We start from the raw sequence: 13,939 nt of genomic DNA, 5'->3' as shown, positions 1-13,939 counted from the left end.
AAATACTTCAAAGAGCAAGATTCGCATTTCTGCAGGATTCATAGCAGATGGGGGGGGGGTGGTAGAAAACACCTCCTTTGCCCCTGTGGTCAACAGCAATGCTTCAGGAGCCAGGAAGGACCCCTTCCTTCCTGCCTCAGAAAGAGATCTCTCTGGGCTTTATCCAAGATGCAAAAGGACACCTCACAGCAACGATCCATTTCAGACTTTCCCATCAACCTCATGACACACTGCCTGGAAGTCTGAGGGCTGCCACCAACCAGCCTCATCATGATCACCTCCCACAGAAGGAACCCAAGTTCTCAAAGCCCCAAACCACCCTGGCTCAGGTACCGACACTTGAGTGCTCCTCCTGGAGCCCCACCACCCTTTCTGGTGCTGCCTTGTTCCGTGGGACTAGGGGACGTCTCTCCACCTTCCTTGTGTGACTGCGGCTCTGAGACCATCACTCTAGCTGTGGGGGTGTTCTGCTTCTCCTAGTGCCCCCACTGCTAACATGGACTTTCATGGAGCAGAGGCTCCATAAAGGTCTTCGGAATAAATGAGCCAGTGAGCAGGGGGCTCAGATGAACTGTCTGCTACTTCCTTAAATAACCCAGGCAAATCCAAATAAACAGAGATAATTTAGTTTTTGAGAATGCTACACAAGAAGGACGGAAGCATGAATTCACTACCATTACTTTTATCATCTAATTCTTCCCCCATCAATACTACTGCTCGGTAAGTTCACGTTTCCAAAACAGTCCTAATTCCACTTCCACGGTATCCTGTTCAGGACCACAGCACAAAATGGAAGAGTTCCCAGTTGCTTTTACAAAATAGCAAAACTCTTGTTCTTGAACTGGGTAAGCACAAACACACTGTGATCAACATCATTCACAAAGCTGAGACACTCAAGTTTATTTAGCCTTCCATTAAAACAATCCAAGTTTGACAATTTTCTAAAGGAAGTAGAGATGAATTTGCCTGTCATCATAAAGAACAGGAACCCAAAGATGCTACACAATGGCTTCCCCAACTGGCCCAGGGCCTCAGTTCTGAGAAGGCTGACTACTCCCTCTTCAATCACAGAGGCAAAGATTAGCCTGGCTGCTGCTCTGGCTCAGGCCCCCTATTCCTCCTCCCTCGCAGCCTCTGCAGACAGGAGTGGGAAGGCCCTCAAAGCCCTTTGTCTGACCCTGAGCACAAATGCCATGACTTGCTCTTTGCTGGTCTCCGCATAGGCCCGGGGACCCCACAGGAACTCGTAGCGAGCAGGGTCACTGTCAGGCACCTGCCGGTACTCCAGGTACCCCCCACCCACCCACACTTGGGTCAGCAGCTCCCTGGGCTCCCCAAAGATGGAGTTCTCCCTCCCAACATACACCCCCATCCTGCTGAGTGCTCCCCAGACCACCTCCTCAGCGGTGGGGTCTCCATTCCTCATGATCACGCTGAGGACCAGCGCCAGCAGACCGGCCTTGGGCAGGCCCTGCCCATCGCTCAGCATCTCATCGCAGGTGAGGCCCAGGGCAGGGATCATACCGTAGGTGCCCTTCCTGGGGTATACCCCCGTCACCTCCACACCAAAGACCAGCTGCAGGCACTCCGAGGCTTGTCTGAAAACCACCGGGAAGTGCTCCTGGTTATCCTTGAGGACCTTCTTCAGCATTTCCGCCTGGGAAGTCAGCTCCTTGGCCCGATACTTGAGGAGCAGGAAGTTCATCAGCTTAGTTATCATCTCCTTCAGAGCCTCCTGGGGCAAGGCCTCCCGGGGAGCTGAGGAGGACACTGTGGAGGAGGAGGCCGAGGGGGATGCAGCCTCTCGCACCTCAGCCCCCAAGAGCTGCACCTCCACCAGGCCCTGGGCCTCGCCTGGGTCCTGAAGGTCTTCCTCGGGCTTGTTCAGCTTACTCATCTCCACCAGGAGCACGATGCCTGTGATCAAACCCCAGACAGGCGTGAGACAGGGGCTTAGGGGAGGAGGGGGTGGGAATGGCCTGGGCTGAGAACCCCACTGCCCCTGTGGTCAGTGCACAGAGGCCAGGCGGGACATGAGGAGCAGCTGAGGACCAAGCATCTCCCCAGCCCAGAACCCAAGGGAGGCCTTGGGCCGTCTGATACAGGCCACTTACAGGTCTCCCCTTGAGGGTTTCACTCAGACCTCACAGGGGCGCTCATCCTGGGCAGCCAGTCCCTTGGCTACCTGAAGGAAGAAGTGAAGTGGCTCCCCAGGGTGTAGTCAGCACAGCCCGAGATTTCTGGCACTGACAAAGCGGGGCGATTAGGGCCTTCTTGGGTCCCCTTTGTTCTGGGATAGGGAGCCCCACTCAGGGCACCCTCCTCACCTTCACTCCTGGTACTGCCTGGGCCTCCTCTGCTCTCCGACCTCAGGACATGGGCCTCAGACTTCTGCCTTGGCCTCCTGGTTCCTGGAGCTCCTGTGAGAGAAATGATGGGGACACCTTGGGGGTAGTGTGGCACAGCCCTGGGCCTTTTGTGCTGGGAGGAGTGGACTCTGTGAGGTCCCCCCAGTTGTGGCATGGGAGGTCCCCTCGGGGCTCCCTTGTAGTTCTCCCCTTTCCCCTGGCACAGCCTGGACCCTCCCCTTTGGGGGCCTGCAGGGTAACTCAGAACAAGATGCAAGTCTGTACAGAAAGCGCTGAGGGGCCCCACATTTGGCCGTCCCTGCCCAGGGCCTCCCGGGGGTTCTAGGCTGGGGAGATGCTTGGTCCTCAGCTGCTCCTCATGTCCCGCCTGGCCTCCAAGCACTGACCACGGGGCAGGCATCGGCTCAGTCCGGGGAGTCCAGCCTCTGCCAACCGGAAGCCTCCACCCTCCGCCCGAAAACCTCACATCCCAAGGTCCCCGAGCCAGATGTCAAAAAACTTCTCACCCTGCTCACCCCGCTCTAAGGCCTCCAAGAGCCCCCACAAGGGCCAGGATCCCTCCCTCCGTGTTGGAGTCGAACCGCTTCAGTCCTTCCTTGCGCGGAGCCTGGACTTCAGGCAGCACCCGGGACTGTCCCGTCCGCCATTTTGAGACCCTGCTGCACGCACGAGGTCCTATCTCTCTGAGACCGGCACGTTAGGAAGTCAGACAGGCCGAGTGTGCTCTTCTCACCGCAAAGTGTCCCAGGGCCAACTACAGGGGCGGGGATCTGTGGGGTTCTGTCGGTCCTCACTCAGGGTCCCCCCCCCCCCAGTCCTCCTTCAGACACCTCACCTTGCCTCCGCGCAGGACCTGGATTCTCGCCTCTCCGCAACTGAAGCCCCGCCCCTTATACCGGGACCCCAGTCTCTTGAAGACCTGGATGTCAGGAAGTCAGCGCATGCGTGTAGTGCTCGTCCTGCCCCCACGGTTGCCCTGGACTGACAACAGAGACGGGCTTCTCTGAGGTCTCCTCTGCTTGGGTCCAGGGTCCTCTAGCGCCTCCTCAGGGTCCTCAATTTGACACCCCGCAGGACCCTTTCACTTTTCACTTTCATGCATTGGAGAAGGAAATGGCAAGCCACTCCAGTGTTCTTGCCTGGAGAATCCCAGGGACGGGGGAGCCTGGTGGGCTGCCGTCTATGGGGTCGCTAGAGTCGGACACGACTGAAGTGACTTAGCAGCAGCAGCAGCAGGACCTGGGAATCGCTTCCCCCTGAGGCCCCGCCCTATATGCAAGGTCCCCAGTCTGAGACCCAGATGTCAGGAAGTGAGACCATGCATGTTGGGCTCATCCTACCCCAAGGTCACCAAGGGCCAATAGCAGCTACAGGCTTCTTTGAGGTCTCCTCTGACTGGGGTCCAGGGTCCTCTGAGTCCTCCCTGAGGGTCCTCATCTTGAAACCCTTGCGGAGCTGGGCTTCTTCCCTCTGCTCACCCGAGGCCACGCCCCCTTTCCCAGGTCCCCAGTTTCTCTGAGACCCGAATGTCAGGAAATGCAGCATGTGCTCATCCACCCTCTGTGCCCCCTGAGCCTTGATGTGAGGGTCCCGCCTCGGGTCAACACAAAGGGCATCCCCGGATCTGCCAGGGCTCTAGATGAGGTCCTTGAGGGAGGATGTAAGGAACCCCACAGATCCCTGCCCCTGCTGTCAGGCCTGGACGATCCTGGTGGTGGGATGAGCACTTGGCAGCCTGTTCTGATTTCTGCATCTGTGTCTCAGAGACATTAGGCAACTCTTAGAAGGGGCAGGGCCTCAGATGGGCAGAGGGGAAGATCTTAGTTCTTTTGAGAGTCAAGGTGAGGATGTGGAGGGAAGACTGAGTGGACCTTGGACCCCAGAGCAGAGTGGGCTCTGGGAGGACGCAGGGCAGATGAGCACATGCTGCATTTCCTGACATTCGGGTCTCAGAGAGACTGGGGTCCTGGTATAGGGAGTGGAATTCCTGACATTCCGGGTCTCAGATAGACTGGGGTCCTGGTATAAGGGCTGGGGCCTTAGTAGGAGACAGGAGAGAATCCAAAGTCTTACCTGGATACAAGGTGAGGTCCTGAGGGAAGACTGGAGGGACCCCGAGGGAGGACTGATGGAAGCCCATAGATCCCCGCCCCTGTTGTTGGCCCTGGGAGCCCCTGGGGTGAGAAGAGCACACTAGGCCTGTCCTGACTTCCTGACATCAGGGTCTATGAGAGATTGGGACTTAGTGTGAGGAGCAGTGGTTCAGGCCAGGAGAGGACAAAGCCCAGGTGAGTTGGCTCTTCCCATCAGGTGGCCAAAGTATTGGAGCTTCAGCTTTAGCACCATCCTTTCAACGGATATTCGGGGTTGATTTCCTTTAGGATTGACTGGCTTGATCTCCTTGCTGTCCAAGGGGCTCTCAAGAGTCTTCTCCAGTGCTACAGTAGTACTATTTTATACATAGTAGTGTGCATCTGTTAATTCCAGACTTCTAATTTATTCCTTCCCCTGCTTTTCCCCTTTGGTAACCATAATTTTATTCTGAGTCTTTCTGATTTGTAAATAATTTCATTTGCATCGTCTTTTTAGATTGCACCTATAAGTCTTACCATAGAATATTTCTTTCTCTTTCTGACTTACTTCACTTAATATGATAATCTCTAGGTCCATCCACAGAGAAGGCAATGGCAACCCACTCCAGTACTCTTACTTGGAAAATCCCATGGGCACAGGAGCCTGGTAGGCTGCAGTCCATGGGGTCGTGAAGAGTCAGACATGACTGAGCGACTTCACTTTCACTTTTCACTTTCATGCATTGGACAAGGAAATGGCAACCCACTCCAATGTTCTTGCCAGGAGAATCCCAGGGACGGGGGAGCCTGGGGGGCCGCCGTCTATGGGGCTGCACAGAGTCGGACACGGCTGAAGCGACTTAGCAGCTTAGCAGCATTCTGACCAGTGCAAGGTGATACTTCATTGGAGTTTTGATTTGCATTTGTCTAATAATTCAGAATGTTGAGCATCTTTTCATGTGCCTGTTGGCATTCTGTGTCGTCTTTGGAGAAAGAGTCTTCTTTGGAGAAAGGGTTTCATGTCAGGGTCACACAGGCTGGGTGGCTCAAACTACAAACCGTGTTGGTTCAGGAGGCCAGCAGCCAATGTGCAGGTGTCAACTGACGTTGGCTCTTGTGAGGGTTGTGGAGACAGTCTGTCCCATCTCTTCCCTCTCACTTATGGGGCATTGCTGGCCATGGTGGGCGTGCATGGGCTTGGGCTTCCTCGTCACCCGGAGTTGTCCTGTGTGTCTGTCTGTCTCTAAATGTGTCCTTTGTATGGGGACGCCCATTTTGTTAGAGGAGGGACCACCCTAATGAGCTCACTGCACCTCCGTCAGCTCTGTGAGGACCTTTCCTTTGTCTGTAAGGTCACGCCAAGGTGCTTGGGATTGTGACTCCAGCACCTGAACTTGAGGGCACACGATGTGACTCCTCACACCCTACAAAGGCTCTGAGGTAGGAACACACTGGAATGTTCCAAGGATGGAAGGATGGCCTTTATAGCTACTGCGAGTGAATCCAGGTGCGAGGAGAGCAGGCTGCCGGGGTAAGAGGTGGATCATATGGGGCTTCATGGGCCTGTGAGAACTGTGGGTCTGCTGTGCTTGGGGAAGGGAAGGCCCAGGATGCCCTAGGCTGGGTGCCTCTGGGACCATGTCCCCATCCTCATAGTCTCGTGGAAACAGAAGCTCCCTGCTAGAGGTGCTGAGAATCTACTGAGGTGCAGGCCAGCGGCTCTGTCCCCCTGCCATCACCCCACTCCAGTAAACAGGGACGCCCTTCCAGGTACAAGGAAAGAAGTGAGGAAGGAGGTACATGTGGTCAGGTCCCCTGCCGTCATGGGCTATCTCTCTATCCCTGGCACCTCCTCAGCCGTGGAAAGATGTGAGAGTCACCTAGTGGGTTATTTGAGGTTTGAATTCTGTAATCCCTGTATGGTGCCATTCCAGGCCCTGGCAATGACACGGAGTGCACCCATCCCAGTAGTTCCGGCACTCTTTCATTCTTTCTCTAGGCTCTAGGTGGGGGCTGGGGCATCTGCTGACAGTGGAGGCAGTGGTGTGGGAAGGGCTGCAAGGAACGTGGTTCCCAAAGGCATGGGGAAGACACCTGGCAGGGCCATCCAGGGCCAAGATTGGTTTGTACGGATCTGTGCTCAGCAGGCCTGGGCTAAGATGGGGGCTCTGCAGAGCATGGGCAGGGATGGGGCCAGGGAGTTAAGAGGTGGGGTGGGGGCAGTGTTTGGGCAGGGGGAAGCCAAGCCCAGGACTGTGCCTGTCTGTGCTGGGAGAGGACAAGAGCCCGGCCACTGGGCTCTGAAGCCAAGGGGCTTGCCCTCCCTCCTCAGTGCTCCCAGGGTCTCAGGGGCCTCTGTCTTGGAACTCACCACGTGCCTCTCTCCCGCTGCCCCGCCCTCCTTCCTGACCTCCCCACAGACTGCATGTGATGGACAGGTCCTCTGGGTCGCTAACCCCTGTCAACAGACAGTGTGGAGATGGGTGGAAGGAGCCAGCCCTCTGTGACCCGCCTCCTCCCCCCCATTCTGTGTCAGCAGAGTTGGAGGATGCTCGGACCCATGGGGCTGATCTCCGGCTCAGGGCTGTGAGCTTGGAGGCTGCTGTGTCAGGCTCCTGGCCTTTGTGGTTCTGTGTTTCTGCACCCACGTGTGGTTCTGGGAGCCCTGGGAGATGAAGTTCGGCTGTCTGTCCTTTCGACAGGCTTATGGTGTCAAGACTGTGGAGATGTGGTGGCGGCCTGTGCTATGTGGACCCAGCACTCTACCCTGGCTGTCCACATCAGGCACTGGGATTGGGAGGAGGTGGACTGGCAGAAGCTGCCGGAGCAGAGGCTGGGGATGAGCCCTGCCCAGATCCAGGCCTTGCTGCAGGATAGGGAAAAGTTTTGACACGGAGTGATCGCCTGCAAGTGACACCCTGCCCCGCGCTGCCCGCATGGCCCCTGGTGCTGCCCTGGATCTCAGCTGGCTTGTGGTCATTTGTTTTCTGTTGAACCGATTGGTAGGGGGAGGAGGGGTGGGGCTGAGGTTTCTTCAGAGGGGCAATGAGGGTCCCTGGGCTGGGAAATGGTGCCCTGAGGTACCTGACCCCCACTCTGGGCCTCAGTCCCCATTTGTGCTCTGAGAGGCAGAGGCATATCTGGGTCTGCATGTGGCACTTGCCTCTGTGTGTGTGTGGGGGGGGGGGTGGGGAGGGTGTGCCCAGCAGAGACTATAAGAGGTAGCACAGCACCCAGCCTGGGTTCCCCAACCCCAATGCCTGCAGCCGGGCCTGAGCAAGTCCCCTGACTCCCCAGGGGTGAAGCCCCACAGCAACTCCTGTCTGCTGGTGAGTCGCTTGGGGACCTGATGTCTGTAGGCTCCCCACCGGGGGCCTCCTGTTCTGTCCCTGCAGCCTGCAGTGGGCAGACTGAGAGGTGCCCATGGCCTGGTGGGTTCATGGAGCACCAGGCCTCTCCCTTTCATTTCACTCCCTCCCTCGCTTGGCCTCAGCCCGAGTTCCCTTTGTTGAGGTGAGCCCACCTGAAATGCTCAGCCAGAGGACCCAGTTCACCCTGGGTCTCCTCTGTGATGCAGTCTTAGACTCTAGCAGGCATGACTGTGAATCACCTTGTTCTCCTTCCGTGTCCTGTCTTTGCACACAGGTCCCGTGGATTGGGGTCACTTTGCTGTGCCCAGAAAACCTAGGTTGTGATGAGGTGGAGGAGCTGGAGAATCAAGCCATGCTGCCCGACCTGCAGTGGAAGTACCTGACTGCACTGGCCGACCCTCGCTGGCTGCTACAGCCCGTCCTGGGGGAGGGCCGGGAAGGACATCTTCCAGGTGGACATCCCCAAGCACCTGACCCCTTTCGGTCAGGAGGCCTGTCCAGACTGGGCTCTCGAGAGGAAGGTGACCGAGAGACCAGCTCATGGTGACACCATCCGGTCGCCACCATGCCCTGGACATGCTCGTCTGGTTCAGTCTGAATTGGCCCCACCCTGCGGTGAGCTGCCCACTTGGTGTGGGGCCGGGGGCCGGGACTCTGGACTCAGCAAGAGTCTCCAGGACTTTACCTTCACAAAAAGATGTCACCACTCGTTTTGGCCCTGCTGGGTCTGGGTGCTTGAGAGAAATGTGTCGTTAGGAAACCGGTCAGTGTTTTTCCCCTCTCTGTTCTGGTCCAAACTCCCCGATATTGGAACCGTGTCCAGGGGACTGATGGGGGAATGCTGGGGGTGAGGCTGAGTGTCAGCAGCTGGCTAGGACTCTGGCACATGGAGAGGCCAGCAGGCCCAGAAACTGACCGTGGTTTGTCCTTGTAGTTGACCCTTGCCCTGCTGTAAAGTGTACCTTGGCTCACAAAGCTTGTGTGTTGAACATGGTGCCTGGCTGCTCCGTATCCAGAGTTAGGCTCCTAAATACAGCTGTGGGGGCAGAGCAACAAGGGCTGGTGTTCAGCTTGTGGAAACTTGTACTTGTGTTTGGGTTTAAAGTCATGTTTTTGCAAGGCCCTTGGTGAGTGGGGTGACCCTGCTTTCCAGTGGGCCTCTTGGGGATGCCCCTGGATCAGGAGCTAGAGAGGCTCAGCTGCTGACCAGAAACTTGTGGCATCGTTGGCGGACCCAGGAGGAGCCCCTTCTGCTTCAGGGTGCATGACTCATGGAAGGTGACACCCCCATGGTCAGGAGCCAGACTGGGTCTTCTGCTGGGTGACAGGCAAGGCCCAGGGACCAGCCCGTCCTGGGATGGCCTCAGTGCATGGCTCGGGAGCCACACTCTTGGCTGAATGTGTGAAATGCTGATGCTTCAGATGAAAACGGACTGGATTTGAGGCCTGCCTGGGGCGTGGGCTTCCAGCCTCATCTGGCTCACCCAGTGCCGTGTGAATAGCATGGACAGACAGAAAGAACACAGACTCGTAGTTCTCATTTGATACTTTATTTACTCCCGTGGAGTTTTGCTGTACTTTATTAGAGCTAGAAATAGATTTTTTTATTACAGGAGAGTGCTTTTGAGTGACCCTAGGGACCTGGCGGCTCAGAGATTGGGATTGTCCTTGAACTGCTTACAGAGGGTGCACTTGTAAACTGAGGAATCCTCCTGCTCCTCATCCACCTCAGGGGCCTCGTTTGGGGCCACAACTGAAAGGACCATCACAATGGAATAATAGGTGCTGTACATAGTCATCACCGAACCATAACCTGGGCACTCTGTGGGGCTCTAGGGCAGTTCCCCTGCGGCCTCCCTTCCCGCAGTAGCTGGGGTACAGATGGCGCATTGCTGGACGTGCCCTCTCCACTGGGCCCACCCTGCTCGCTGGGGAGATGGTTTGCCCTGGCCCCCCAAGCTACACTGCCCATAGAGCAAAGGCCACAGAACACAAATGAGCACAGGCCAGGGGTTCTGTGAGCTGTTGGGATTCCTTTCTGGGCCTTCTTGTCAGCCTCTTGGGTGGACTCATTGTGATGGAATTTAGGAGCGTCTGGTCAGCACAGCTTGCTTCTTTCTCTTTGGGGCCGCTGTTGCACTGGTGGCGGGCTGAGCAGTTACTCTGGGGTCACCTTTCCTCCAGATGTCCTGCAGGAGGAGAGGCTTGTCTCTCTGAAACTTGGAGTTCCGATAGATCTGAAAGGAAATGAATCACTTTAGCCATCGTGGGGGAGAATAGCAGCTCCTCGCCGCCCTCCTCCCCACCACGTCCGGACCTTGCCTACACATGGAGATAAGGCCTCCTCATTCCAGCAGCTTATGAGGCCCTAGTAAGTGTGCTCCCAGAGCTCCCTCGGGGCCAGCCTCGCTTGAGGTGTTCCTGCCCCCCCCCCCCGACTTCAGGTGGCCCCTCAGGGTCTGGAGTCACCCCCGTGGATCCTTTGTCAGGGGGTTGGTGGAGCATGACAGGTCCTGCTTTCTCCTCTTTCCTTAACCACCCTCTCACGAGAAAAAATGTTCTCCTGGGAAATGAAACCAGTCCAGCACTTGGCTTGTCTAGTCTAGTCTCCCCAGAAGGGCTTTCTACGTTGCCATCATCCTCTTCTTCCCCACAGAGTGACCTGAAGGGCAGATTTTCCTGAACCCATTCAGGTTCAGTTTGCAGATGAAAGTCGATGCTGTCTGTCTCGAAGATCCTGTCTGCGCCTCCGCACTGCAGGACCTCCGTCTGGAAGAGATCTGCTTCAGTGACCACCGTGTCTCCCTCGTCGTTCCAGTGCAGAGGTGATGGCTGCATCCTCCACTATCACCCAGAGCTTCTAGGGAAGGACAGCCTGAGGACGGCATTGTTCTCATCCTCGTTGGCCGTTTCTGGGTTTGGGCCCTGTGGGGGCAGGTCGTCTTGGGAGCCCGCATCTGGGCTCTCGGGTTGGTCACCCTGCTTCTCCAAAGCCACCCCTGAGAATCCACATTTGGATCCAGGAAGGAATCATGGCAGTCCCCTGCTGCGGGCTCCCCATCAGTTGATGGGGCCAGCGGAGCTGCAAGCGCCTCATGGGAAGCCAGTCTACCTCGGGAGCATTCTCTACCCCAGCAGTGAACGCTCAGGGCAGAAGGGCCTCAGACCAGGGTCTCAGTGTCCAGTACTGTCCAGAGATTCTAGAATCTGGGTCATGGGCCAGGCAGCCAATTAAGTGGTCTGCTTCCTTACTTGTTTCATGATGTCACAGAGGTGATGTGGAGAGGCAGCCCTGGCCCAGTATGGGGGAGGGGCAAAGGGGATGGAGATGGGATCCACAGTTTGTCTCCTATCTGAAAGTACAGAAAAGTACGTTTAAGGTTGCTTGTAAAAGCTCCCATCTGCTGCCAGGTGCCTTGTTTCAGGGGGCCAGGCCTTGGATGGGTTGACAAACATGCCCCTGGTTCCACTCCCCTCCCTACCAACTGGCAGGCCTGTGGGTGGCTTCTGCTGAACGGCCAGGCCCTGGTGAGTCCTGGCTCGGCTACCCCCGCGAGAGACAGCTTGTGCCGCCAATGGTAGGTCCTACACAGATGACCCCAAACTGAAGTCCTGATAGGACTACCCACTCCAGATCTGGGGGGACCTCACAGAGTCAACCCCTCCTAGAGCACAGAAGGCCTAGGTCTGTGCCACAGTCTACCTCCGAGGTGCCCCCTCCATTTGTCCCAGGGGCTCCAGGAACCAGGAGGCAAAGGCAGAGGTCTGAGGTCTGTGTATTGAGGTCACAGGAGTGCCAAGGTGAGGTGGGTGTCCTGAGTGTGCACGGGGTTTCCCCATCCCAGAACAAGGGGACCTCAAAAGGCCCTAATTCCCCCACCTTGTCGGCCCCAGAACCTCAGGCTGTGCTGGCTGCACCCTGAGCCAGAATTTCTCTTCCTCACTTGACAGGGGACTGACCACCAAGGAAGAGCGCCCCTGTAACGCCCAAGAGCAGCCCTCAAGGAAGACCAGTAAGTGGCCTCAGTCAGAGCCACCCGTGGCGCATTTCAGAACTGAGACCATTTACACTCTCTCTCTTTCCCAGGTCAGCGGTCTCCATTTTCCCTCTGCCACACCCCCACTGGGCACAAGACCCCAGTCATCATGCCTGTGGCCCCGACGAATGAGCTCTGCACTTCTGAGGAAGACCTTCAGGGCCAAATCCAGGCCCAGGGCCCAGTGGAGGCGCAGCTCCTGGGGGCTGAGGCGGAGGATGCCTCAACCCCTGTGGCCTCCTTCCCTCCAGACTCATCGTCCTCTGCCGCCGTGGATGCGGAGATCTTGTTCAAGCAGGCTGTGAATGTGATGACGGCTGAACTACTAGAGTTCCTGCTCGTCAAGTATGGCACCAAGGAGCCGATTTTCCAGGCTGAAATGCTGAATAGGGTCCTCAGGGATAACCAGGCCCACTTCCCAGTGGTCTTCCGTAAAGCCACACAGTGCCTGGAGCTGGCCTTTGGCGTGGATATGAAAGAGGTGGACCACAGAGAGCACATCTACGTCATGGTCCCCACCCTGGGCCTCACCCTCAATGAGATGCAGAGGGGTGGGCAGAGCATACCAAAGGCTGGCCTCCTGGTGACGGTCCTGAGCCTGATTGTCGTAGCAGGGGACCGGGTCTGTGAGGAGAAGGTCTGGGGAGCACTCAGCATGATGGGGGTATTTGCTGGGATAGAGCACTGCATCTATGGGGAGCCCAAGGAGCTGCTGACCCAAGTGTGGGTGCAGGCAGGGTACCTGGTGTACCGTCAGGTGCCTTGCAGCCACCCTGCTCGTTACGAGTTCCTGTGGGGTCCCCGGGCCTATGCAGAGACCAGCAAGCAGCAAGTCAGGGACTATCTGCACAGGGTCAATGGAAGGCGTCCCAGGTTCTTCCCACCCCGGTGTGCATAGGTGTGAGGGAGGAGGAAGAGGGGCCCTGAGCCAGAGCAGCAGCCAGGCTCCTTTCAGGCCCGCATCCAGCAGCTGGTCCTGGGGTTAGGAAGGGAGGCTGATCCTTCCCTCTGTGTTGGAAGAGGGAGCATTCAGCCTTCTCAGTCGTGACAGCCTGGGCCAGTTGAGGGATCAGGTGTGTAGCATCTTTGGCTTCCTCTTCTCTACAATGACATGGAGATTCATTTCTGTTTCCTTTAGAATTTTTTCAAATGTTATTCCTTTTAATAGGAGGCTTAATAAGCCTCAGTGTCTAACTATGTCAATAACGTTGATCCCAGTGTGTTTGTGCTTACCCAGTTCAAGAACAAGAGTTTTGCTGTTTTGTAAAAGTGATTGCGAACACTTTCATTTTATTTTGTCACCCTGAACAAGATTACATGGACTTGGAATATAACTGTTTTGGAAATATCATATTACTTAGTAAGAATTAAGAGATAAAATATATTTGAGGTGAGTTCCTCTGTACTTCTTGTCTGTCATTTTATGCAGCTAAACTATCTCTGTTCAATTGGAGGTTTTCAAGTTTTTATTTAAGAAAGTACAAAAAGCTTGATTTGACTTTATAATAAGTGTCCCGCTCTGGCTCATTTATTCCACAGACCTTCATGGAGCCTGTGCTCTGTGGAAGGCCCTGTGTTAACAGTGGGGACACTAGGAGAAGCAGGACACCCCAACACCTAGAGTGATGATCTGAGAGCTGCAGTCACATGAGGAAGGTGGACAGACATCCCCTAGTTCCACAGAACGAGGCAACCAGGGGCAGGGTCCACGGGGAGCACTTGAGTGTCGGTGCCTGGTCCGGGGTGGTTTGGGGCTTTGGGAAGCTGGGTTCATTCTGTGGGAGGTGATTGTGATGAGGGTGAATGGTGGCAGCAGCCAGGTATACACAATGTCATGGGTGAGAAGAAAATCTGAAATGGGACATACACATTAGAAGATCCGCTTCTGTCCTAGATAAATTTCCTGGGGCAGGAAGGGAAGTTACGCTGTGGTCAGGGAGAGTTAGACACCTGTTTATGCTGCTTGATCTAGCTACACCAAAAATTTGCCAAATGGGGAGGGGTGAGTGGACTTTGGTTTGCTGTACAATCTACCCAGTCTTGGAGAATATAGTCGAAGACGTCTTGGTAAGCATCCCCAAATTTTGGTA

General features: G+C 56.0%; 3 protein-coding genes and 1 pseudogene across 3 annotated transcripts; 2 read left to right on the top strand and 2 right to left on the bottom strand.

Annotated features, from left to right (window-relative positions):
• Nucleotides 1–1,111: 1,111 nt before the first annotated feature.
• Nucleotides 1,112–1,897, bottom strand: LOC138070751 (melanoma-associated antigen 10-like). The gene has a single exon (XM_068961962.1). It carries the CDS (start codon nt 1,895–1,897, stop codon nt 1,112–1,114), a length of 786 nt encoding a protein of 261 aa, XP_068818063.1.
• A 5,216-nt stretch (nt 1,898–7,113) lies between these two features.
• On the top strand, nt 7,114–8,767 carry EOLA2 (endothelium and lymphocyte associated ASCH domain 2). Its single transcript, XM_068963147.1, is given in 5 exon segments — nt 7,114–7,192; nt 7,195–7,343; nt 8,087–8,245; nt 8,247–8,333; nt 8,747–8,767. Coding segments are annotated over 5 exon segments (495 nt in total).
• A 694-nt stretch (nt 8,768–9,461) lies between these two features.
• Nucleotides 9,462–11,914, bottom strand: LOC138071684 (heat shock transcription factor, X-linked member 3-like; annotated as a pseudogene).
• Nucleotides 11,915–11,958: 44 nt separating this feature from the next.
• Nucleotides 11,959–12,747, top strand: LOC138071683 (melanoma-associated antigen 10-like). Its single transcript, XM_068963146.1, has one exon. The coding sequence runs from the start codon at nt 11,959–11,961 to the stop codon at nt 12,745–12,747; it is 789 nt and encodes a 262-aa protein (XP_068819247.1).
• Nucleotides 12,748–13,939: the final 1,192 nt, after the last annotated feature.

Source organism: Capricornis sumatraensis, chromosome X (assembly GCF_032405125.1).
Source record: "Capricornis sumatraensis isolate serow.1 chromosome X, serow.2, whole genome shotgun sequence".
In the NCBI taxonomy this organism is placed as follows: domain Eukaryota; kingdom Metazoa; phylum Chordata; class Mammalia; order Artiodactyla; family Bovidae; genus Capricornis; species Capricornis sumatraensis.
The sequence above is the reverse complement of the archived record's forward strand: the minus strand, read 5'-3'. Positions and strand labels throughout refer to the sequence as shown.